Genomic DNA, 25,046 nt, shown 5'->3' on the forward strand with positions numbered 1-25,046 from the left:
TTCCATCCCCTTTAGTGAATTTCCTCAATCTTTTACTTAGGCCCGCGGAAAAGCCGATTTGAAACGATGTATACTTTCGAACCGACGCACAAGAACATAAACAACTGCCCGTAAAATTGCTATTAACAAAAGACAAAAATGATAACAATTTATGTCAATTGCTTTCTTATGTTTAGAATTTTGAAATACCAACGGCACCGACTGCAAACGACCATCATCGGTAGGATAACGCAAAGTCCAGCAAAGGCTTGATTCAATCAACGCCAGACAACCATAATCATGGTATTCACTCGCAAACAGCGTTCCGTTCTACGTGGTAATGCTGCTCTACTCATTGTAAGTGCAAGTTTCGCCTCTTTTAGTAGGGTCTGGCGATCGATCCATGTCACGTCGGGAGTGAGGACCTTGGACAAATACTGGCGGCTGCACACAACCAGTTCCCATCTACATGGCACACAGTGCTGTCATTGCCGGAGCTCAAAGTCAGCGAGGTAACGCCAAGGGTGCCGCATATTTTGCATTTTGTACACACCAAAACCAATATCTTGGAAGACAAGCAGCCTGAGCATTTTCACAAGAATATTCTGAATACGATTGCCGTGTACGAGGCCACCTGGAACAGCACCGCTGAGGTTCATTTTTGGACCGACCCTGACTGTGTGAAAATGATCAACCAATCAGCGCCGGAATTGTTGGTGCACTACCAGGAGGACCCACATGGTCCCAATCAGTCAGACATCTGTCGACTTGCAGCTTTGGATATATACGGCGGCTACTACTTTGACAACGATATGGTAACTCGAAAGGCGTGGGAGTTTAACGATGGTAGATGTCCGTTTGCGTCTTCGTGGGCACCCGATCGGAAATCGGGCATCATGCAGAGTTTTATTGCAGTTATCCCACACCAACCAATAGTGCAGTCGAGTTTTCGTTTCATGCACGAACACTACAAGCGACGGCTACCCAGCGACCCCGAAGGCATGAAAATTTTGTTGGGCCCCCGAAAGATGAAAGACGCGTACGTCGACCTCGGACTTGGGAGGGACAACAGTACTTTTGATGAGGCAGCTTGCATGCTGGAAGAATTGAATTTGGATGACCACGCGTACCGTTCACTCTATCCGAATGTGACAAGACAGAACGGATCCGGTTGGGGATGCAACTTTGCTATGCATAGTATTGCCGAAGATGAGGTTTTCTTTTTCAGCAGAATGGTTGGGGCTGGATATCCCGCTTGCGACTATCCGTTTGCAATGAACGTGTAACAGGCGCTCATTAGTTGTTGCTACTTTGTTCGACGTACGTGCAAATGAAAATGCAACCGATTGCTGACAACGAGTCACAATAATGACAGCCTATCGAGAGGTTCCTCCTTGTGGTTATTTCAAAAACATGATTGTTCGAAGAGCACACTGTTTCCCGATTCTGATATGACTATTCGCTTGGTGATCGACAAGCATATAGGAAATATAACTACCCTTCGGTCAACATATGCACAGCTCATGCATCTAATTAGCCCTAGGAGGCGGTGACGTGTCTTTTTGGATCCTCGATTGATGCGTGCCAATAAAATGAGGCAGTATTGGATGCAAGTCTGTTGGGAACAAGGAAAATACAAATTTTATTAATAACGTTGGGAGCCCACAAACAGGTACATATTAGAAACCCAATCTCGGTTGGTCGCGCAGGCGCGGTTTATTCTTCCACTGGGTTATTTCTTGTCCGCGGAAAGGACACGAGCGAGACAGAAAGAAAGGCATCGAAAGTCGCTACGCCCCCAAAATTGCGTTCGGAATTCGCTGGCGATTCTCAATTACCACGGACCCTTTCTCTCACTTCCGGTAATGGCGTGTTCATCCATAAAATAAAAAAACAGCAAGGCCAACCCACACACCATGAACACGAACACGGCGCCAGGTCGCGAAGAAAAGGATGACCCGCAACGCATCGACGGTTCGGAATTTTTGGCCCAAGTACGGGGAACGGGTGGAGGCAATCCGTCACGGGATACAGCGATCGCCACCGCTCACAGCGAAGAAACCTTGCGAGCCCGCAACGGATCTTTGGGACAACGACAGAATCTTGCCGCGTTGGCCGACCTTTTCGTCCAACCAACATCGGTGTCTAGTCATCCTACACTGGCTAGCTCGGATGGCGGCAGTACTTCCGCGACCTCGACAAGTAACTCCCCACAGCCAGAGCAAGTGCATACTTTGCCGGCCAATAATGGAGCCTCGCAGTTGCCAAATTCCTTGCCACCACGGCATCCCCCACATCACCAACGCAAGGTCTCATGGGGGAGAGATGTTCCGCAGGGAGAAGAGCAAACTCAACAAAGTCGTCAGAAACGCACGAGCAGTGGTGATCTCGGTTTGAACTTGCCCGAGCTGGACTCGACGTCTTCAGCTCCACCGGTTCTCGAACAACAGGTTGGAGACTCGTGGATGCCTCCGCCTAGGCTTCGCCTGACCTCTTCCAATTCCGTCGGGGGTGCTCCACAGGGAGGCGATCGCCTTCGCCTGGATCACATCCTCCATGCCGGACCATTTGAACAGGAAGCCGAAACCCATATTCTCAAAGCTTTGGAGCAACAAGCCGCGGAGGAAGGGGCGATGCACCGCGACCGAGCGGACACGGGAACCTCCACGATTCTGAGCCACATTCCCGATTCCGTTCACGGTTTCCGTCTCGAATCGCCTAGGAACTCTGTAGATTCTAACCAGGCGAACGCTACGACGTCGGACACCGGCGATCCGGTAACGTCGGAGTCACAATCGGCGAGTCGCCAAGAGCAAACACCCCTGGTACGAGAGCGTCCCGTCCCCCTACACAAACGTAACCAGAGCGTGGAGCAGACGTTGTTTGGTCTCACTACTGCTTTGTCAGCCTTACACCACGGAGAGCCCTTACCTCATCAGGCACCGACGCACAATCAGCGGCGACAGTCGCATCCTCCTCCTCCTGATACGAACTCTTCTCCGGAAGAAGAACCTTTGGGGTCCGCGGATCAATTGGCCAACAACGCGGTACGTATTGCCAAAATGGAAGAAGAGGGGACGAAAAAGCAGAACAAAGGTGCAGAACGGTGGGCATCAATTCAGCAAAATTTGCCCACTTTGTTGGAGGGAAAGCTGGAGAAGGTAGAGGCACCAGAAGGAGGCGACGTAGAAATAGGCAAGCAAGAACCCAGTTCCAATTCTGTGACGAGCAGCAATAGTGCATCAGACGGAGTAACGCAACGCCATCGTTTCCGAAAAAATGGCCGTGGCGCTGCTGTCTTTGGAAACGCCAACACCCGTTTTAAAGAAGACGTAGAGCTGTGGCGCTCCTTTTTCCAACCCCGCCGAGGAGCCTTGAGATCTTATGTAAAAAATGTGCTTCTCTATTTGATATTGCCAGCGGCAGGTGTTGCAGCAATACTATACTACTTGGTGGAGAATCCACCCACAGGAAAGTCAGAGGATGGCTCCAGCGGCGATCATGCTTCGGCGTCTTGGTGGATCTTATTTATCTGCATTCGCCAAATTATTACTTTTTCGATGGCTCTCGGTGCCCAAACACTGATTATTGACTATCTCGCTCTGGGCAGCCGCAATCTGCTCCGCCTCGCGGGTCCAGTTGTCACCCTGCTCATCGTTCAAAGCAAGGGATGGCCCTTTTTGTTCTTCTCTTGGTCGTTGTTTGACTTCGCGATGCTGTCTGGTACGGGTCCTTTTGCTGCGCACTGGGCCTTCTGGCAGAATACTGTCGGGCTTTTCAACGAAAAGAATCCAAGCGGAAATGTGGTCTCAAATGAATGGAATATTCGTTTGTTGGCTGTTGCGATGTGCGTAAGCTTGGTTGTGGCCGTCAAACGCTTTTTGATAGGATTATACCTGGGTCGACAAACCTTTGCTCATTTCGGGAAGCCTCTGGCGAAAGTTATGAAGAAAATGCTGCTCGTAGGTGAAGTGGCTGCACTGGCAAGGGATATCGAAAAAAAGGAATCAAATCGAAACCAATCAAATCGAGAAGGGAACTCACAGTTTGGTTATAGGCTTGATAGTCATGTTAGCTTGAGAGGCTTAGCATTGTCTTCCGACGACGAAGATGGATCTACCACCGAATCGCCAACATCGCGTAGAGGAAGTGTGGACACTTTGCAATCCGACAGGGTGATCAATATGAACGATCGCGACCCGCTGACGGGAAACCTGCAGTATTCCGAAAAGATGAAGTTGAGACAACTGTTAGAGCGGTGGGAAGAACCGGATCGGGAATTTGATCAGCAGAGGGTGAGTCCTTTTGTCGCTAGTAAGGAAGCTTCGATAGTTCAAAATTCTCACGAAGATAAACTTGCAATTCCACAGGATCAAAAAGCCTCCATTTCCGCTGTTTTAAACTTTCGGAACGCTCTCACCTTTATTCAGACAACCTACCCGTTCTCTTTTGCGTTTGGCCCCGCACATTATAGAGAGCAGTGTATCGATTCTGCACAAGAAGTCTACATGCGCCTTTATAAGCACAATGCGGAAGAGCTGGTCCTTCACTTTGAGACTATTGCCCTTATTGCTCTTCGTGAGGACGGCAGCGTTGACCAGGACAAAGCGAAGGATTTGGTTAAGCTCTTTCGTCCAGACCGCGAGGGAAATTTGACTATGCTGGATTTTGTAAAAAGCATCGATGCTGTTTACAAAGACTTTCGGCTTTTGAGTGCTTCGATCGAGAACTCTACACAGATTGACCGTGCATTCGAAAACATTTTCAATATTGGATTCTATGCCGTTGTGATCACGGTAACATTATCACAGCTGGGATTCGATCCTTTGGCCCTTTTTCTAAGCCTTTCCTCTGTCATTCTCGCATTCGCTTTTGCGATTGGCAGCGCATCTGCGAAATATTTTGAAGGGGTTCTGTTTATTCTTGTCCGCCGTCCTTATTCGATCGGTGACCGGGTGCATGTGTCGAACGTCGAAGCCGATACCAGCTTTGACGGATCGCCTGGCTGGGTTGTGGAAAACGTAACACTTTTTGAAAGTAAGTTGCCGTCTGGGATGGCCTGTTCACATTTGGCTCCATTGGTCTGACTAACGCCGTTGCGTTTCTTTGTTGATAGCCACGGTTATTTGGGGGCCCACCAACGAGCGTGCTAGCCTGTCCAACGGCTCGCTTGCTAACAGTCGTATTATCAACCTTGCACGATCGCCACAAGCCCAATTATTTATCTATCTCAAGATCCCAATTGACACTTCCTACGAAAAGATTCTGATTTTCAAATCAGCCGTGGAGGAATACATGAAGGCCCGTCCCCGGGAATGGCTGGCACTCAATGGTTTTCGGGCGAATCGTATTGCTGCCGACTTGGGCTGGACGGAATATCTTATTATCATTCAGCACCGTGAAAGTTGGCAAGAAGTGGGTCAGGTCCTCGATAGCAAGGCCAATTTGAGCAGTTATTGTCAGGAAGTGGCCAAACAGCTCAACATTCACTACAAAGCGCCACCACTACCGGTCAATCTCAAGTACGCACAAGCGGCCAGTCCAGAGGAAGTCCTGGAAAGCAGCGATGCGATTGACACCGATTTGGACAGTGTGGCTCGGACCCAAGAATTTCGGTCGATGGCCTTGAGCAAGCACAACATTCGATACAGTTAGAGTATATAGACTACAATATGCGTGCAACAAAGTCAGTAGAAGAGAGATTGCCCCTTCTAAGTACGCCCCTTCGATTCATAATTTACATAAGATATCTGCATATGCATAGTACTAATACGTACATTCTATGATACAGGATACGAACAACCAAACCTCGTTTTCGATGAATACTCCCGCGTTACCGAGCTTGCGGGTAACACCCTTTCTCCCACGTCGTTTTTCTTTGTTAAATACTATCTCCAAAAGGACGACTGGGGTTTGGTGGGAGGCTCATCCGTCCGCGTGAGGTCTACCTCATCGTCTTCGAGAGCGGCTAGTACGTTGTTGGCGACGTCGGCCACAAGTTTGAGGACCACCGTCAGGCCCACAAAGCCGGCTCCATACACGTACCAGGGTTGGGCCGTACCGTTACCCACGGTGAGTGCTTGTCCCACCATACCGGTGTAAACGTAGGCGACGGTACCAGGCGCAAAGCCCAGCAGGGTGGCACAGAAGTAACTCCCGAAGGAAATACTGGAGGCACCGTATACGTAATTCGACAAGGCAAAGGGGAAAATGGGGGACAGTCGGACCAGGAGAAGGAGTTGGAAGCCTTCTTTCCCAATGGCGGCGTCGAGTTTGGCCATGCGAGGATTTTCCTCGAGGATTCCTTCCACCCAACTGCGGAGTACGGTTTTCCCGACGACAAACGCCACACTGGCGGCTACGGTAGCCGCAATAAGGACGACTGCGACGCCCTGGGTAAGGCCGAATAAGTAACCGGCCGAGAGGGTCAACGGTGTAGCGGGTACGGCCAGTATTTCGGCCACGGTATAGAGGATACCAAAGTAGACGACTCCGAGGGGTCCTAAATCTCGGATACCTTCCGCAAGCTCGCTCAAAACTTCCTGCGGATGATTCCAGACGTTGGTAATCGTGGCAGCGAGCGTCGGTACCGCGCCTCCCTCACTAGAAGCCATCCGGAACGGTTCCAGGAGCGGATCGAGATGGATACTGTTACCGGCGGTGGTGACGGCTCCGGCCGACAGCACGAGAGCCGCGGCAAGAACAGCCCAAGGGACCGCTGGATGGAGCGTATCGGTATCGTCGTCGGTGGGCGATTTCTCGACACGATTCCCCAGTTTCTCGTCTCCACGGTTCCGGAATGATCCATTACGTGGCGGCGGACGCGGACGTTGCCGGTCGTGGTCGGCGTCCGCATCGGGCACGGAGCGAATAGGCTTGCTCAAGGCGAACCACGCCTTTGGCGTCGTGGTGGAAGTCGTATTTTCGGAATGCGGTTCTTGGATTTGCTTGTAGGCTGCCCCAAGGTGGTGATTCCGGGAAAAGGTGTAGGGCACGGCACGCATCGGGAGGGGAACGACCCAGGCGTGTACGACGGACATCCACGGGCCTGTATTCCAAACGCACAGAAAGTACCACCACCAACAACCGCCGCACCCTGCTCGGGAAATCATGGTGCTGTAAAGCTCTGGCGACGTGACAATTTCGTCCAGCGGGGAATTGGCGGTGCGAACGAATCCTCTCTGGTACGAAAATACAGCGAAGGAACGTATCGTGTCACTGTCAATAGGAGTGTATGTATGTGTGTATGTGTGTGTATGGGGGGATAATACAGTTCCGTGTTGACTGTGTGATGTGGAAAGCCAAGAAGGTGTTCCGAGCAAAGGGGGATCGGGCAACGGGAGATTTCTGCGTGGATCTCGGTCCGAACGTACGCGTGAAAATGAGGGTCGGTCGGCGACCGCGTATGTACGCAAACATCGGTCTCCCAAGTTCTCCTTCGCCCGAGAGCGATCGAGAAACTACCGACGCGGATGAGGCGTCTCGTTACGACTCGTTGGAATCGCGCCAACGACACCGTCCGTCCTCGGTACGAGCCTCCGCGTTCCGTGGGACTCGATTCTGGTGAGACAGACAGGCGATCACACGAACCGATGGATACGGGATGTTTGCGAACCCTCGCGCGTACCAGTCACACGCAGTGCAATGTGTGTCTACGGGAAGAGTGTCAAGCGAACCCCGACGCGGACACTCCAGAGAACAACCCAGATGGAATTTGTGGCTAACTGAAATAGGTAGTTGCCGACACTCGGATCTTTTCCATCCCTATCCTGCCACAACCCACTTTGGCACCACCAAAGCTAGATTATCCGTGGCACATCATCGACTACAAAAAACCACTACAGTCACGGCTACTACCACTGCTGCTACTGCTGCACACTCAATTTATTGTCTCGTCAGTCTCAAAATGTGGCGTTCGAGTGTCCGATTCCTGTTGGTGTGGGCGGCGAGTGCCGGTATCGTCACTCTGGCCTTTACGACGCCGACGATTCCGACGGTGCGGCGGATGACGCGCCTCGCCGCCACGGAAACCGAAGTTCCCGTCATTATCAACGGGCAAAACATTGAACTCACACCAGCCTTGGTGGAACACGTCAACAAACGCATCGGTGGACAAATCAACAAGTTGGCCAGTAACGGAGCCATTCAGGAATGCGACGTGATTCTCTCCGTCAGTAAGAACCCCAAGGTACGGAACGTCGGGACCACGTAGATTGTAAGGAGGATGATTCCCCGTCTTGCCGAAACGTATCGTAAACACAATCTCACCTTTGTTCGACGAACCACATATCCACAAACACACTCGTGTATTCGTTAGGTCAAAAACGGACACCGCGTGGAAGTCGTCACGAACCTCAAGGGCACGTCGATCATTTGCCACAACGAGAGTCCGGACATGTACGCTTCCATCGACGCCGCCTCGCACGCACTCTACCGCAAACTTTGCAAGTACAAGGACAATCGGGTAGCTGGTTGGCACGGGGGTGAAAAAATGGGCAACGACATTATGGAAGTCCTCGAAAACCTCGAGGATGTTTCGGAATACACCGCCACGCCCGTCGCGGAAGAATACGTCGATCCCGAAGCTCCCACCATTACCAAGGTCAAAAACTTTGATCTCACCAAACCCATGAGTGTACAGGAAGCCGTCTTTGCTCTGGATTACATTGATCACGACTTTTACGTCTTTCGCAACGCCGAGACCAACGAAATTTCTGTCGTGTACAAGCGCCACGTGGGCGGTATTGGACTCGTCGAGCCCTAGAGCGAGGCAATACTCGTGAGACCGTATCGTGGAGGACGATCCGAGTTGCACCAGACTTTCGGTGCGTACTCTCGCTGTACCAAGCCGTTCTGCCACGCACGTATGCAGAGACTGCGCTATTGGAGTAGTCTAGGCAACAATCTAGTAGACACATAATATGAACTGAAGAAACGAAAAAATCAAAGCTGGTGAAAACCGAGGCAACGCTTTATAAGTTTAGAGCCGTCGTAGTCTGGGCAAGTAACGACAAAGGAGTCGAAATACTGTGGATGCGTTACTTTGATTCTTCCCGCAAGCCTTGACCGCCGACACCCATCCCGCGCCAGAGTTTCCATCAATATCATTGAACCGTCATTGATCCGTGCTGTGTCTTGCCGGTTCCGTCCATGCTTTACAAACAAAACAAGGGCAACACAAAGAGTAATGGCAGCAGAAAGGGAATTATCCAGAGCGAACATCCACACGTAAAGAACGATGCCACACAGGCCAAAAAGATGGTGAACAGGATGGAGAGTGAAATCATGAAACAACCAGCAGGCTGTCTCAATGTCACGTGGACCGTCGTCACGGTTTGGCGGTACGGTGTAAACGCTAAATAGGTTCCCACGGTGGCTTCTTCACGCCAGGGTTTCCCACCCCCCGTCAAGAAGACATCCGCGGGGCGCACGCGGTGGTGGCCCAGAACGACGTCGTGGTAGTGCGCCAACAATCGGGTCTTGAGCGCATGGATCGATTCGTTCCCGTCCGTCAGGGGTAAACTGAACGTCTGTATCGTGGTGCGACAGTGGGTTGGGCAAAGGGGGCAGCGTCAGACCGTGCCGTCGGAGAAAGTACAATTCTGCTCACCCTCGCGAAGATTTCGACTTGATCAAGCCAGCTCTCGGCAAGCAACTAGGCCTCTGAGTCTTACCTGGCCTTGGAACATAAAGAATAACGTGACAGGCGCTTGACTTTCCGCCTGGGACCTGTTGTGGATCAGAGACAGGCCGGCGACGGCCGGGGTCCCGCCTTCTTGCTCCAGTGCGCCCCGTGGGAGTCGCCAAACGGCCATGGTAGAAAGGCGTCACGGGGGGACAATTGTCGACAGACCCTGGTATACCCTCTCCAAAAGGTATCGTCCAATGCCGAGATTGCGCAATGCATCGACGTCGATACACCCCACCGACACCGAACCTCTCGGGCAATTCTTCTGAACGGAAACGGAGCGAAAGCATTCGGGGAAATGAGACGGGCGTCGGCACGAAAACGGCTCGTCACCTAGGCTCGGAGGCGCGCATTGGATAAATATGTCAGTGCCGTGTCGGAGGGAAGGAAACTACCTACCTATGCCGACAAAAGAATTTACCTATAGTTTTCGAAGTCGAATGAATTGTAAAACCTGAACAGGGTTCGAATTGGAAGAGTTGGTTGTATGTTGGAAAACTATCATTCCATAACCATCTTGCGTAACGTAGCTACTGTTGCTCCGTCTCAGTCTAAAAAAAGGTTTACCGAGTATCGCGTTTTTAGTAAACGTAATTAGCAACGTAGAGAGATTCTTCCTCGGAAGGCTGGGATCCCGGCTCGTATTTTCCTTGGCATGCCGCCGCGTTGGCCATGGCCCGGGCGAGTAGCTGGTCCTGCGCCGCTTTTACGTTGTCGTCTCGGCCACCCCACTTCTGTAGGCAACTTGACTGCATGGCGCGGGAGAAGGAAAAGGTCAAGGCCCACGGTCCCAAGCGATCAATCTTGTTGATTTCGTTCAAATATATGGAAGAGTCTTCTTCCGAAGTCCCGCCCGACAAAAACGTGACGCCCGGCATGGCGGGTGGAAGGCAGCGTTGGAGGGTCTGCACGGTCATTGCGGCAATTTCTTCCGGTTTGGGCTTGTCCGGACAGTCGACACCAGCCACCGTCATGGACGGCTTGAGCAGTGAGCCTTCCAACAAGACGCCATTTTCCTGCAAACACTTGTATACGGTCGTCAAGAGGCGTTCCTGAACCTTGGCCGTAGTGGCAAGGTCGTGCGTGCCGTCGATCAATATTTCGGGTTCGACGATCGGGACGAGGCCCGCTTCTTGGCAAATGCGGGCGTAGCGAGCCAACCCCCAGGCGGCTTCCTGGACGGCAAGATCGGATGGCAAATCCTGTTCCACGTTGATGCGGACCGCGGTACGCCATTTGGCGAAACGGGCGCCCTGTTCGTAGTGCTTACAGCATTTTTCGTAGAGCCCGTCCAGGCCAGAGCACCAGGTTTCACCTGGGCCACCACCGCACAAGGGCTTCAAACCACTGTCGACCTTGATGCCGGGGATAATACCTGCATCGGTCAGAACGTCAACAAACGGGACGCCCTCGGTCGATGATTGGTACAAGGTTTCTTCAAAGAGAATGGCTCCGGAAATGTAGTCACCTAGATTGGGAGTGGTGAATAAGAGTTGACGCCACTGCAATCCACCAACAAACCAAGTCGGTGAGAGTGGGTCGAGCAAAAAAAGGTTGCGTTGACAAGGTTCCTATTCGTAAACATGAACACACGTACCACCTGCCGGTTTTCTTCGGTATTTTCCAATCCAATGGACTCCAGACGCGTACCAACTGTTCCCGTCGATTCATCGCAGGCCAAGAGACCGTAACCTGGACGAACCATGCGATTCGCCGTGTCGCGAAGCTCGTCCGCGTACTTGTCGAGACTCATGCTCAACGGAGCGAACGATCTAATTCCGTTCTTTCCATTGCTCGATGAGACGGGGGCCGAAAAAGCAGCTGCGTGACTGGCTTGCAAAACCAGAAGAACTGCAAGTGAAGATTGCAAGGAGAATCTCATGGTGTAGAGTTTAACGCGTTGCGTTGTGCACGAAGATCTTGGACAGAAAAGAAGCCAGTCAGTTTGTACGTTTCGTACAGGTGACGTTGACGTTGGTTACGTAAAGATGCAGAACGCCAAAGAAGGAATTTACGACAGCCAATTCGCCTACGTTCGCCCGTAAGAATCACGCGGACTTCTTTCGAGCATGATCGAGAACTTGAGTCCTGGTCGGTTGGCACGTGTCCACACCCGCCATCGGAAGCATTTTTTTACTTTCCGTATCGCTGGCTATCGCCGGGTAGAATGAATCCTGCGCCATTCCTGTAAGTGCATCAGAGAAGTACAGACACACTCCGGCTGTGTGCCCTCCCGTGACCGTCATGGTCGTCCCGACTCTCGGCACAGGACCGAGTCTCGCCACCAATTTCAAAAATCCAAAAATCGACAATATTTTTTGAGTTTGAATCATGTTTGAAGGTATCTCGTTTCTTTGCAGCAGAGATAAGGTTAATCTAAATCTATCGCAAGAGAGCGAGCTTAAAAAGCACTCGCGACTAACAGTATCACTCGGAGAATCTGTTCGTATCTGTTCATCTACCAATAAAAAGTCCCCGGCAACAAAGTAGCGCTCTAGACTCCGAGGTAGGAACGTCGACTGTGACGACCGAAAAACCATCGTCCACTTCCTTTTTCAAAGTCAGTCGTCAATCACAGTCAATAAACACCAAATTCATTCCGACGGATCTTTGCCAAATTTCAAGACCAACGAATTCGTTACAACAACCTTTTTTTAAACTAGAGAATAGTTTGGAGCTGCGGTGAGTGGATCCTGGGAGGTAAGCGAGCCTTGTTCATATAGACCATATTCGAGCTCTTCAGGGATATCGTATCAATCGCGACTGAGTTTCTGCTGCTTGAAAAGACCTGTTCCACTAGTGTAATTATTGGTTCGGTCACTTTGGAACCGATATACCTTCAATCCTCGTTTGATTTGGGAGTGAGAGGTTGCAAAGGGGTCTTGCTTTCAAGACGGAAGTTTCCGAACACCCGATCTCCATCGTCTAGCGTTCCCGACCGTTCCTTGTCGAGCGTGCCCAGTATCACAATCGTGAATGTCTGAGTATGCGATACTTATTGAAATGCACAAAACTATATATGCAATCCTGGTTTGATTTTATCCACCTTTTAGATTGTTTAGATAAGGACAACAAATTGCGATTTGTCTCAGAAAGTCATTCTCTGGGCGTCCGTACCACATCTCCAGTTGTCTCGCACGCTTCTCACCACGATGAATTTTCCTCCTAATTTCTCTAGTCCTTTGTTTCTACGACTCTTAGAATTTCCTGGCGAGCGCTTCCATTTTGGTAGTGCTTTTGGTATTGCACGCTGAGCAGTAAATCGTTTCGGTGTGTTCATGGATCAAAGAGAGGTCGACGAAGCCGAAGCGCAGCTTGCTCGAGCTCTGGGCCTGTCGAATTTCGATTCCTCCTCGAACGATTCAAGGGATCCGGAACAGCAATTCATCCCCGACCCCTACGCCGAACAGGTCGATCTATCAAAGCTGCGTGGCGTGGCCAGTGGTGACAATAAGAAAGTGGACGACGATTCCGAGACCGATCTGGAAGCCCTCGCCGAACTGGTTCCCGACATCAAGTCAAGACGCAAGAATACGGATAGCAGCGGTATTGAAGTTGGATCCCATTCACACATTCCCATGCCTGCACAGGATCAGTACAAGTCTTCTCCGGCATTAGACGAAGTGATCGCAAGGGCAGATTGCGCGCCTCCTCCCTCGGACGAGGATTCGACCGACGGCCGTAGACTTAGCATGCCATCGGCCACCGATTACTTGAAACATACGGTATCCACGCAGGCGAACGGGTCCCGTAATGTGGATGACGTTTCGAAACTAAGTTCGATGAAAGGCGGTAACAAGGACAGGACAGGGCATGTTTATAAGCCAAGCAAAGGACCACGTGTACCTGCTGATGAGGATGAAGAATACGACGAGGACACTCTTGGAGAATATCCGAGGTCGGAGCACGTGCTGGGGGAGGCCGAAAATGTATCTAAGGACTTTATGAATCCGTCTTCAGGGCAGTCTATCTCCACCGCCACACAGACCCACGAAATGCGCATGCCCATGTTCCTCCCGACCTTCAAACCTGCTACGGGCTGCACCAATGCCTCAGACTTTGTGGTGCGCTGCTTCGTTGCCCGTCTGCGATCGGGCATTACAGTGGTAAAACATGGGCGATCCAGGTGGTGCAAGTCGCGATTGCGAGTCCTGCACATTCATCCGGACGGTCGATCCCTCAGTTGGAGGCCTGCTGAAGGAGAGCCCACCACAAATAGACGCCCTCCCAAGCTCGACTTGAGTACTTGCCTCGAAGTCCGGCACGCCTGGAGCCCTGATCCTCACAATCCTGTCTACACAGGCACACCTATTCTGCGACAAAAATGCGAAGCTGCGAATGCACACAAGTCCTTTGCGTTGATTTTCAAAGGTCGCACCGTCGACATCACGGCCGTCACTGCGGATCAGTGCAAGGTGTTGATGGAAGGCTTTTCGGCTTTGTGTTTTCGGTTGCAGGTGGCTAATCTTGCTGGTCGCAAAAAAACTCGGCCCATGCCGGAAGAAGATGGTATCAGCACAACGGCCAGCAACACTCTGACCAACAATTCCTCGGCTCCCCGTAGATAATATGCCGCACTTATATTTGCACCAATAGAGAGGCGAGAGGCAGTGTCCTTCTCGCTACTCTCTATGTATGGAAGCTTACTGTTAATTCAACTCGCATATTTTAAAAAAACTTTCTACCATGTCCTAGTTTACATGCTTACAGTGAGTCGTAACATGTTTCTTACTGTTAGATATTTACCAAAAAGCTCACTGTCAACTATCTAGCCGAAGCAAACTCGGAAGCTCTCGCTCGCACAACCAATCGATGCAAAGGAGTTTACACTGAGGATAGAGAAAGCCGAATTGACGGAAAGAATTGATGCGAATGCGTTGAGGCTTAGCGCCGAAAGCGCAGCGTTTGCGGATAACACTGACAAGAATGCAAAAAAGGTAACAGCCGAAAACATTGAGGCTTGACTGGCATACGATGCATAGGAAGGGAACCCAAAAAGAGGAGGAATGTCTTCGGGTGGGACGTGCTCCGGGGTGTTCACAGTTGCAGCTTCTTCCTCGTCCAAGATAACTGGCGTGGTGGGTCCACCGTGCTTGATATCCACGGGTGGTACCGCTCGTCCTGCTATACCTGCTGATACTGCTGCCATGATGGACTTGCTATAGTACTTATGTCGGGAAAGGTGATCCAAATTGTGTGCGGTTCATTCTGAAATAGCGTGTGCAACCCGCCGTCTCGACGGGCACCAGTCAAAGACAATAAGGAACGCAAAAGACTTTCTTTCATCTTCTTCGACAGCATTGGTGAAGCACGGGTTTGTTCTTTACTGTTAGTCAGTCCTGCTCCTTTTTCTAGACTCGAGTCTTTCGAAATTTTTTACATATATTGCAAACATCCTAGATTGTTAATATCTACGACGGCAATTGAATGATGAACAGGCTGAATCAAGCAAAGTTGGCCGACAAGATTTACTTGTACTTTCATTTCGATCGGCAAAATTGTTCGTGCAAGGCCTCTTCGGGCGAGCAATTAGGAAAGATAATTTCCAATCAATGTGTCAGTAAATTGGAACAGAAAAATTGACAGTGAGGAAACATACAAGCATGCTTCACCCAGAGGCAGACTTTATAGTACACGTTCCATCTATGGCCTCAATTGCAAATCTATTAATTGACGGTAGTAGGTTCGTTCGGTGAACCTGTTTCCAGCCAGGCCGTAACCGTGTCGTAGATAAACTCCCGCGCCTTTTGTATCTCTAGTCCATCGGAATCAAGGACTTTGTGAGTCCAGAAATGATGACTTGCACCAGGTACTTGATATGTTGGTAGTTGGGGATTGGACACGTCGTGAATGGCAAGCTCGGACCATGGATCAATGTCGCCATTGACTGATAGGATCCGAGATGCTTCCATTTTCCAGCCACCATAAGCTTCCATACTTGATCGCACTGCTGTGGCTACTTGGACACCACTCTTATCAAAGGCGACTCGACACATTTCCAAGTCTTGGTCTACTCGATGAAATCCACGCCCGTACGGACATGTGCTATGCATGTTGCAAGTTTGGTAGAAGCCAAACTCAGTGCAAGTTTGCCATAGCCATGATCGCAAGCCACCTTCAACTCCTCGGACCGGATCAGAAATATAGTCCAAAGTTCCGGTCCAGTCAATGTTGATACACGCGCCTCGATCACGCTGCCTTTGCGCCAAGTTGGCTAACGCCGTTACAGGTTTGAAACTTTTGGCGTCATTGAGAAGTGTCCTACATATTTTGCCAATATTGCAAAGGTCGCGGTCACAAGATGGGTTGTTGCCTTGTGTATGTAGATCAACAAGACCATCTCCGAGGAATAATTCTTTGTTTCGGTCTTCCAGAAGGGAAGTGGCATTGCAAAGTCCAAACATATCCGCCAAACCCGCGTGTTGAGTTGCATCGTGTACCATCCTGGTCACTTCACCGTGAGCTGCTTGGAACACGGCCAAACATTCGGATGACCCCCCTACATTTGCACTGGCCAGTACCTTGCTTACGTGGTTGTTGTAAGCGGAAAAGTCGAGAACAGCCTGCACTGGAGCGGACGACGACACGGCCGCGTGAATCAAATGGGGATACTTGCTCCGCGCCCAAGCCGCCATCATGCCCGGATAACTACCCCCAAACGTAACCCACTTGATGTTCGTCCCACCATCCAACGAACGGCTGTTCACAAAATGAGCTAGATCAGCCAATGCTTGCGTGCTCGACAGATAAACGAGATGTTGGTTGGTGACGGGAGAAGTTGTCCGATTCTTGGAGCAACCTCCTTCACGGAAAACCGGGTAAGACTCGCCGTAATATCGGTGTTCCAAGGCATACAAGTGCACCTTGTGTCCATCCTCGAATAATATATGGGCGAGTTCCAACATGTCTCCCGTGCAGTGCACGCTGTCGACTAGTACCGATTCGTCCAATGCCGGGCCTTCTCCACCTACGCACAGAAAGGCGTAGGTGTTACGGTTTTCCTCACGCGCACGTGCGTATCGATCGGAGTAGAAAAATCGTTGAGCAAATGAGCGGGTATCGGACGCGTCAAAATGATTAAGTTGCTGGTTTACGTAACGCGTTTGTACATCGCCGACAAACTCTGGCACGTCTGCGCCAAGACTGGATTCATCCGTCACTTTGGCATTTGTACGGCGTGCGTTAAGAACATCTCGCAGACGAACATCGCCAAGTCCGTGCACGTCTACTCCTAGCAAGAGTAAATACGAAAGCAATAGTCGGTGGAAGAGCATTGCTGGCATGCATCGGCTGAAGCGAAATCGAATGACAAGAAAATATGGCCATGGTTCATATGTTAGGGTTTTTTAGTTGGGGAGATTTTACAGTTGACGAGGAAACCGAGCAGTCAGTTTCAAATCCGCAATATTGAATTTAACTGTAAACGCACGCAAGCACCTTTCTGCGCAGCTCACAGTAACAAAAGTCTAAGACGAAAGATGGAGTCTCTCCCTGTCGGCTCTTTCCAACCGACTACCTGCCAGAGGCCTCTGTAGGGATATTGCTCGGACTGTCAAACTTAACCCTAACAAACAGTAACCATACGAACACACCCAATCACCCTGGTTCCGTAAGGTTAGCTAATGGTGGTAAGGTAAGTTATTCTTCGTCCATATCGTCCCGTGCCTTGAACTGTTTCTTAGCGGCACCACATTCGGGACATTTAAAGCCGGTGCCAAAGAATTTGGATTCTCTCCCTTGAGCGACAAACAGTGTGTATCCACATTCTCCACATTCGTACACGTTACTAACGCCACCTTGCGGCTCGTCGTCATCGTCTTCGTCCGCATCGGCAGGATTCTTCAATTTGCCGGCGCGGTCCACGATGCGTCCCTTCTTGTCGTAGCGGGTGGTTTGTCCGCCATACATGGTTTCGCGCTCGGTCCGGAATCCTTCCTTGGCTTCTTCGTCGTAAATTCGTTGTGCCACGTCCCGCTCCAAACCCAGGACGTCCCAACCGGGCGTGAGGGATTTCTGTTGTTTGCCCGCAGCCAGAACTACCGATCGGTACGAGGCTTCCGCAATGGCTCTGTCGACGAGAGAAATGTGTGAGCGTGTGCAGCATTTTCTGCGTGACACGGAATAGGACACTCAGTGCCCACTTACTGTTGAGAGGTCTCGACCATGGCTTCGGCGACGGATACTTCGCGGTAGGTACTTTTGATGAGATCTTTAATGGGGGTGAGGGCGGCCTGTCCTTCCGGTGACTTGAGAATGCAGGAACCGAGAAAGAGTAGTTTCCCAGCCGAGGCGATCTTATCCGTGCCCATTTGTCGGCACAAACTGACGAGCAAGGCAGCGGCGGCTTCTTCACTCATTTGGAACTGCGTCAGTACGAAACTGAGGGAGGAAATGGCGAGGGGACTGACGGTTTTCTTCTTGGCGTAGGCCGCGAGATAGCGTTTCAACATGACGTCGCGGCGGTTGGGCAAGTATATGAGTTTTTGGTTGTAATCTTGTATACAGAGTTTCATTTCGTTGTAGTCACCGTCGTGGTAGAGCATTTCCTTGGCAAAGCTGTCGAGGAGGGCTTCGGTGCGGACCTGTACCTTGCCGTAGACCTTGTTGAATCCCCAGCGTCCGGCGGCAAAGACGACAACGGAAGGTAGTATGAGCGTGGCGATAATGTCCTGCAGATCCATGTTTTTGAGACGCGCTTCGAGTGACGGTTTTTGCGTCGTCATGGTTTGTACCTTGTAGAGTCCGGCGGACTCGAAGGCAAAGGGATCGTCCCCGTCAATGGGGGACACTGCCGCATTGGAGTCCGTCGTGAATTCGTCCGTCGATTCGGTGACGGCTCCGGGAGCGGCGGAAAAGCTACTCACGAGGACGGTAGCGGGTTGTCCGGAATGCGTGGACGGGAGTTGTACGGCCCGACGACGTCCGTGTGTGGTCGACGCTACCCGCGACAATGACGACTGTTCCTGGAGTAAGTAGTCGAACTCGCTAGGGTCGTTGCCGAGGCGTCGACTACTACTGCTACTGCTGACCGTCAGTGTCGCTCGGGATGGGGACACCAACCGTATACGACGATTCCGAGTCCAACAAACGGGTGACGTAAAGGCCCACACGGGGGACTCGGTCGCCGCCGCCGCCGCCAGCAACAGCAGCGTATTTTTCGTCCCAAGCAATTGCATACGGCTGACGGAGTGATGGATGAATTTCCCCCACTAGTCACTCTCACAGCAGCAGCAACAGTGATTTGGAATGGTTTGAGAGGGATCACAGAGACGGAGGGTGAACTGTAACTGTGCGTGTCCTCTCCTTGAGGTTGAAGCGATTGATTGGCAAGTGTGATGGATAGTGTCGACTACGCGATGTGTGTGTGTGTGTGTGTGTGTATATATGTATATGTACGTATCTGTTTGGAGTGTGCGTTTGTACGCCACGAGGTAGGTACGCTCTACGGTCCGTACACGGCCCGTCCCCGTCCAATCAATCCACACACCCGTGGGGTGCTCGCAGCGTCGTCGCACACCGTCTCCCCACCCTTCCCCAAACGCGGGCCGCAACCAGCGAGGCCGAGGACGCGACGCGCGTACCGGTCCAAACGACGACACACACATATATGCATACATACCCCAACGACCCTTTCCACGTGGATCGCAAACACCCGGAGACAGGAACGAACGTCTGAAGTACGTCCGGTCGTGTGTATGTATGTATGTATGTATGTATGTTGGTGTGCGTTCCCGTACGATACAAGCGCGTCGCTGGGTGGGTTTTCCAAGTTCATGAATTTGGTGGTGTGGGAGGACGAGGCCAGGCCAGGCCAGGCCGACTGCGGGACGAACAATTGGGTTGGGTGGGCTCGGTTGACCCTGCCTGACTGTGCCGTCTCCTTGCCTTGGGAATTAACCATTTTCCTTTCTTTGTCTCTCTGTGTGACTGTCTCGTGGTAAATCCGACACTCGTGGACCGTTGGTCTCCTTGACAGCCGTTCGTATTGTTTCGGGTCTTGTTAGAGTACGAGTGGAGCATTTGATTGCCATTGTATTTGCTTGAGTCATTGATTTGCCTTGGAAAGCAGCATCCCCAAATACACAACGCATTGCATTGAATTGCATTGCATTCGTCGTTGTCGTCATGAAGCGTGCGTTGGCGGAACGTGCCAAACAATCATTGCCGGCCGGAGACTCCTCGACTCGGTCGGGCAACAGTCGGACTCCGTCACCAACTCAACCTCCCGGCAAACTCGCCCGCTACGAAGGCAACCATGCGCATCACCACCACCGCAACAACAACAACAACAACAACAACAGTAACCACAACCTCCACCACAGTAACCATCACGACGTCCCACACGAATCCGACCCCACCACCATTGGTGTGCAGAATTCCGCACTCGCTACACCCCATCCGAACCCCGTCGTTCCGGAATTTTCCAGCCGTACACAGACACCACCATTTTCCACAACCACAATAGCACTCCCCACGCCACCGATGGATTTATCGTCGGGTACGTTGCACCGTACACGTTCCCCGTCCCCCCGTCCGTCCACTACGGGATCGTCGTCCACGCACGGGATCGCAACCCTCAAACGTCAACGACTACCGGCATCCCGTCACGCCGACCAGGACGACGGTGACGACGATCACACCGGATCCGCCTTTTACTTGCGGCAACAAAATAAAGCCTTGGCAACGGAACTTCGCACCTTGCAAGCGCTCACGCGCACGTTGACCGTGGAACGCGACCACCGACGCCGGATCTGTCACCAAGCCGTACAAGCACTCGACAGTTTACAGGCAACCTGGACGCAATTGGAAACATCGTTACGGATCAATGTCACAGGTACAACCGTGTCTACACACCCCAACGGCTGGCAGACTGCGTTGTCCACGCCGTCGCTGACTGCGAGTGGTGACGCTCCCCCCAGTACCTTGCCGTTGCCCCAGCATCCCGGAGCGGAAGAAGAACGCTCTCCCATTCTATCCGTGGAGTGGACTAAGGCCTTGACACAAGCCTTGACTTCGCTCGGGACGACGCCGTCCGCAGTCGACACTTTTCAAGCATCCGGGGACGATTGGTCGACCGTGGCCACCAACGTGGCCGCGCGGGCCGCTGTATTACAAGAAGCAATCCTCCAGAAACAACAGTCACGGGACGATTCCGGTACGCCGATCTTGTCGCTCGCCACCGCCCCGCCCGAATTTGTTCACGAATTGGAACGCTACCGCGCACAAACCCAAACGCTGCAAGCTCAAATTGCCGAACTCGCCGACGCTAGGGAGCGCGTAACCATCCGCGAACGACAAACCCGACGCGACATCTACCGACTGGCGTCGGGATTGTTGACGTCCGCCCAATTGGTGGCCCGCTTTGACTCTACGGACCAAGCCGTGGACGACGATTTGGATTTGGCGGCCCTCCAAGCGTCCGTGCGCGCCGAAACACGACCCGCGAGTCCACCGCCGCCGACTCCGACGGACGCTCCATCCACTGGTATTTCCGACGCGCAAATGGCAGCTCTGCAAGCGCAACTACAAGACGCCCGGCAGCAAGTGGCCGCCCGCGAAACGTCGCTGCAAGAGGTAAGTTACGGTGCAAGTTTCCTCGCGACGTGTGTTGTTACAAGGCGTAGACAACGACAAGCAGGTAGTCTCACGATCTCACGGTGTTAATCTATGCTATTCTAGTTGACGACGAAATGGCAAGATGCGGAATTGCGCGTTAACGCATTATCGACCAAACAGCTCACCGAGACGGATACGCGGCAATTAGAATCCCTGGCGTCGACTCTGGAAAAGTACCGGGTAGTTGAGTCCGAATCTCGGTCGTTGGAGGCCCAGATTGTGCGTTTGCGATCGGAATGGGCGCAAGCACGAGGCAACGACGAAGCCGCGCGGCAAAGCATGGAGGATCTCCAAAGCAAACACCGTAAACGGTGGGCGGAACTCGCAAGCTTGCTCGCGACGGGCGCGCCAACCAACGAGGACGTCAAATCCCCTGAAGTGGCCGATCCCATTGCTGAAGCCGATTTTGAGACTCTACGAGATATTTTGACCGGGTCCCGCACAATAGTGGAATTGCGACATAAACTCAACCAAGCACTGGGACACGTGCGGCAGGTGGAAACGGTTCGTGACAATCTGAGAGATGCGTTGGTGATGAACGAAACATTGAAACAAAAAGTGGACGAGTACAGGGCGAAAGCCAATGCCGCTATTGCTTCCCAAGCAACCAAGTCGCCGCCATCGTCCCGACACGGCGAAGCCGGGATTTCTTCCGCCGCCAAGGAAAAGGAATCGGAAAAGCCTGCGACGGAAAAACCATCGTCGTCGTCAAATCACGACAAATCCGACAAGATGCATCGGGAATTCCGTCGTATGCGCAAGGATTTGGCAACCCTTACGACAAGTAAAGATGCCGCCAAGGCAAAACTGGAACGTTCCGAGCGGGAAAAGGAAACTCTTTTGGATGCAAATAGCAGGTTTCTTCAACAGATTGCGGAAAAAGATGAAATGAACGCCAAGTCGCTGTCTACAATTCTTCATTTGAAGCAGATGACGGAGCAACTGTCGTCCGAAAGGGACATTTTGGAGCAGCAGGTGAAGAGCGCAAGTCAATTGGCATTGGCAGCAAGGCTGGCAACAAACGCCAAGGAACGTGTGTCCGAGGAACTCGTCAAAGAGCGCCTGACCTTGGACAAGCGCGTCAACGAATTAGAAATACAGCTAGCGTTGCTGAACAAAGACCTGGCGCAGAAGACTGTGGAATGTTCGGAAGCAACAGGAAGAATGTCCATCACCAAAGCAGAGCTCGAGAAGGTGTTGGCCAGGAACAATGAACTCGTTGAAGAGGCTGAGAAGAGAGAGACTGACATTCGGGGACTGGTAGATAGCGCCAACAAAGCCGAGAGAGAGGCTCGAGAAGCAAAAGGGAAACTCGATAATTTGACACAACAGTCCGGCGGAGATCTGAGCGCTGCATCTTCCTCGTCCACTGTAAATCAATTGAATACCCAAATTTCTGTCCTGAAATCTCGATTGGCGTGTCCAGTTTGTCACTACCGAGACAAGGAATGCATCATCATGCGCTGTCGACACATGCATTGCAAACAGTGCGTTGAGGAACGTATTTCGAACCGAAGCCGGAAGTGTCCAACTTGCAACAACAAGTTCAGTGACAAGGACGTGGAAGATATTTGGTTGAGCTAAACGAGCGTTGTGCTTTGTTTTTTGGATGTTTGAAATGGAACGCTACAAATGATCACATCACAGGAATTCCCGATTCTGGGTTTATATTTTGCCGCTCAGAAATTTGACCTTAAAACCTCCTCTTCTTTTTCCTGATGCCGCTCAAGCTCTTCGCTTCCTTGTATTTGCCTGCCATGCTTTGTTGTGTCTCCCCTTCTAGTTGAAAAAGCGATCGCATACGCCGCGTGGCTTTGCCAAAACTATGTGCCTTACGAAGTCGCTCCGTTTCGCCTACAACCCAGCCATACATCTCAGCCTGTCCACCTTTCCAGCCAGAGTCATCTCTCCTCAAGACCAAATGCCTTTCTTCGTCAATTTGAAAGGCCTCGATGGTTTCGTACGTTTTTATTGAAGAAAAGCGACACCAGCCAACTATTTTGGGAGCGTCTGGTCGGCTGAAAGAAAATTCGTTGCCGATTGATGAGATTCCTGGCACCCCTGGAGGAGATTGTAGAATTGCTATTCTTTTCCCTATCAGAGATGGTGGCAGGACGTATGAACGCGTTTCCACGATCTTTCGACCTTCAAGCAACGATTCGGCCCAGGGGGACTGCATTTCCAAGGCAAAATCAAATTGGGACCAACCGCGCCATAGTGGTGGCTTTGTATGGGCGTCGTCGGTATCACGCTGAAGAGGCGGAGATGACGTTGGCAACGCTTTCAGGTCTTTTGATTTGTATGCATACAGAGCTCTTCGTAAATCCTTGGAAGCAGTCCTTAGGTCTGCAGGCAATCCAGCCATTGGTGAAAATGCTCGCTCACCGCTTTGTTGAGCATCAATTGCAGCCAGGAACGAAAAAGGACACTGCATTGGACGACATTCAACTCCCATACTGTGAAAAACATGGTCCTTTTCGCGCTTGATCCAAAGTTCACGCATTGTCGCACGCTCTTCTAGCATATCAGCCATAGATTCGTAAACGTAACTAGCGCCATGACCTTCCCGTTCCAGGAGATCGACCACTGTAGCTTCCGCCTTTTTCCGCTTGACGCGGGCTTTGCGCTCTGTCTTGCTGGGAACCGACCCGTCGTTGGGATGTAGCTCGTAGCCGCAGCGGCCTTCGGCCGCCAGTCGCAATAAGGAAATTGTTTGGTACGTCCGAATTTCAAGTTGACTCCAGTATCGCAGGAGCTCTTGAATTGGTTCACCCCATGCCTGGCGCACGTGAATTTAGAGCATGTCAGAGCCATTTATATCAGAAATCGCAAGATATCCCGAAAGAACGATCACTTACTTACCTCCCACAGCAATGATCGATTTTTGGTACCTTGTATGTAGAATTGACGCAGCCACTCTGACTCTACGTCTGTAAGCAGCAACTGTTCCGAGCGCCATGTTTTGGACCCTTTCTTGTGAAAGTTTGCGACGGTCGTTCGACAACGATCCAGCACGTACTGGACATTGTGACTGTCACGCAACAGTCGATAAGTACAGGAATAGCGTATCCCGGCTGATTTGTGTCCATTCGTCAGTACCGCATGTTGATGGTGGTGATTGAAGTCATCCAGCATATAGTAGGTGGATCCAGATGGCAGCGACACAGCAATCGATGGAGTGTCCGTAATGATCGTGGATGCAATGTTGCTTCCACGGCTTTTTGACTGGGGACCTTCGGAATTGTGTGCTACGCGCATGGCCACGGACCAGCCAGCCTTGTCCTGTGAGCAAGGCTCGTTGTGCTGTACAGAGTCGTCGCTGCCATTGTCCTCGTGGTAAATCAACGTCTGATAAACAGCAATGGTAGAATGGTGCTCCAAACTGGAATCGGCATGCCAGGAAACGGAACATTTTTCTTTGCTATTGGGCAAGAATGCCTTGAGATTGGGTGCCGTTGGATCCATACGATTGATTAAACAAATATCGAATGCGGCTCGGCCAGTCGTTCCGGGCGCGCCACGATCGCGACGAAGCTGATCCAAACGCCGCAAGTGGCGGCGGGTTTGTGCGGTGAGGATCTCTTTCAACGTTCCAACGGTTTGTAGGGCCGCCACGTCCTTTCTGTTGTGCGCATGCTGTGGGTCGTGAGTGTGCCAGAGGTGCGCAAACATCCGCAGACCCAAATACTTGTAAGTGGTACCCCATGCACCCACCAAACAACGCGTCACGTATGTTTTGGCGCATTGTGTTCCCAATCCAAAG

At 51.6% G+C, this 25,046-nt stretch overlaps 9 protein-coding genes across 9 annotated transcripts; 4 read left to right on the plus strand and 5 right to left on the minus strand.

Moving 5' to 3' along the window:
* Positions 1-1,895: 1,895 nt before the first annotated feature.
* Positions 1,896-5,634, plus strand: PHATRDRAFT_50457 (predicted protein; the record flags this gene model as incomplete). Its single annotated transcript, XM_002185347.1, has 4 exons — positions 1,896-3,826; positions 4,154-4,274; positions 4,410-5,016; positions 5,096-5,634. 4 exons carry the CDS (start codon positions 1,896-1,898, stop codon positions 5,632-5,634), a joined length of 3,198 nt encoding a protein of 1,065 aa, XP_002185383.1.
* A 437-nt stretch (positions 5,635-6,071) lies between these two features.
* Positions 6,072-6,927, minus strand: PHATRDRAFT_31234 (predicted protein; the record flags this gene model as incomplete). Its single annotated transcript, XM_002185394.1, has 1 exon — positions 6,072-6,927. A coding segment is annotated over exon 1 (522 nt), but the record flags the coding sequence as incomplete, so codon positions are not given.
* Positions 6,928-7,984: 1,057 nt separating this feature from the next.
* On the plus strand, positions 7,985-8,743 carry PHATRDRAFT_16962 (predicted protein; the record flags this gene model as incomplete). Its single annotated transcript, XM_002185348.1, has 2 exons — positions 7,985-8,167; positions 8,297-8,743. 2 exons carry the CDS (start codon positions 7,985-7,987, stop codon positions 8,741-8,743), a joined length of 630 nt encoding a protein of 209 aa, XP_002185384.1.
* A 1,456-nt stretch (positions 8,744-10,199) lies between these two features.
* On the minus strand, positions 10,200-11,846 carry FbaC5 (fructose-bisphosphate aldolase). Its single transcript, XM_002185395.1, has 2 exons — positions 11,265-11,846; positions 10,200-11,169 (listed from the first exon to the last, which is right to left on the minus strand). Exons 1-2 carry the CDS (start codon positions 11,547-11,549, stop codon positions 10,249-10,251), a joined length of 1,206 nt encoding a protein of 401 aa, XP_002185431.1. The 5' UTR covers positions 11,550-11,846; the 3' UTR covers positions 10,200-10,248.
* A 394-nt stretch (positions 11,847-12,240) lies between these two features.
* Positions 12,241-14,360, plus strand: PHATRDRAFT_50461 (predicted protein). The gene has a single exon (XM_002185349.1). It carries the CDS (start codon positions 12,946-12,948, stop codon positions 14,233-14,235), a length of 1,290 nt encoding a protein of 429 aa, XP_002185385.1. The 5' UTR covers positions 12,241-12,945; the 3' UTR covers positions 14,236-14,360.
* Positions 14,361-14,435: 75 nt separating this feature from the next.
* Positions 14,436-14,835, minus strand: PHATRDRAFT_50462 (predicted protein; the record flags this gene model as incomplete). The annotated part of the gene is made up of 1 exon (XM_002185396.1): positions 14,436-14,835. The coding sequence occupies exon 1, from the start codon at positions 14,814-14,816 to the stop codon at positions 14,436-14,438; it is 381 nt and encodes a 126-aa protein (XP_002185432.1). The 5' UTR covers positions 14,817-14,835.
* A 350-nt stretch (positions 14,836-15,185) lies between these two features.
* Positions 15,186-16,965, minus strand: PHATRDRAFT_50463 (predicted protein). The gene has a single exon (XM_002185397.1). The coding sequence runs from the start codon at positions 16,948-16,950 to the stop codon at positions 15,334-15,336; it is 1,617 nt and encodes a 538-aa protein (XP_002185433.1). The 5' UTR covers positions 16,951-16,965; the 3' UTR covers positions 15,186-15,333.
* A 301-nt stretch (positions 16,966-17,266) lies between these two features.
* Positions 17,267-18,998, minus strand: PHATRDRAFT_50464 (predicted protein). Its single transcript, XM_002185398.1, has 2 exons — positions 17,813-18,998; positions 17,267-17,735 (listed from the first exon to the last, which is right to left on the minus strand). The coding sequence occupies exons 1-2, from the start codon at positions 18,841-18,843 to the stop codon at positions 17,306-17,308; spliced, it is 1,461 nt and encodes a 486-aa protein (XP_002185434.1). The 5' UTR covers positions 18,844-18,998; the 3' UTR covers positions 17,267-17,305.
* A 596-nt stretch (positions 18,999-19,594) lies between these two features.
* On the plus strand, positions 19,595-23,780 carry PHATRDRAFT_50465 (predicted protein). The gene is made up of 2 exons (XM_002185350.1): positions 19,595-21,241; positions 21,347-23,780. Exons 1-2 carry the CDS (start codon positions 19,793-19,795, stop codon positions 22,865-22,867), a joined length of 2,970 nt encoding a protein of 989 aa, XP_002185386.1. The 5' UTR covers positions 19,595-19,792; the 3' UTR covers positions 22,868-23,780.
* Positions 23,781-25,046: the final 1,266 nt, after the last annotated feature.

This window comes from Phaeodactylum tricornutum, chromosome 30, assembly GCF_000150955.2.
Source record: "Phaeodactylum tricornutum CCAP 1055/1 chromosome 30, whole genome shotgun sequence".
Taxonomy (NCBI): Eukaryota; Bacillariophyta; class Bacillariophyceae; order Surirellales; family Neidiaceae; genus Phaeodactylum; species Phaeodactylum tricornutum.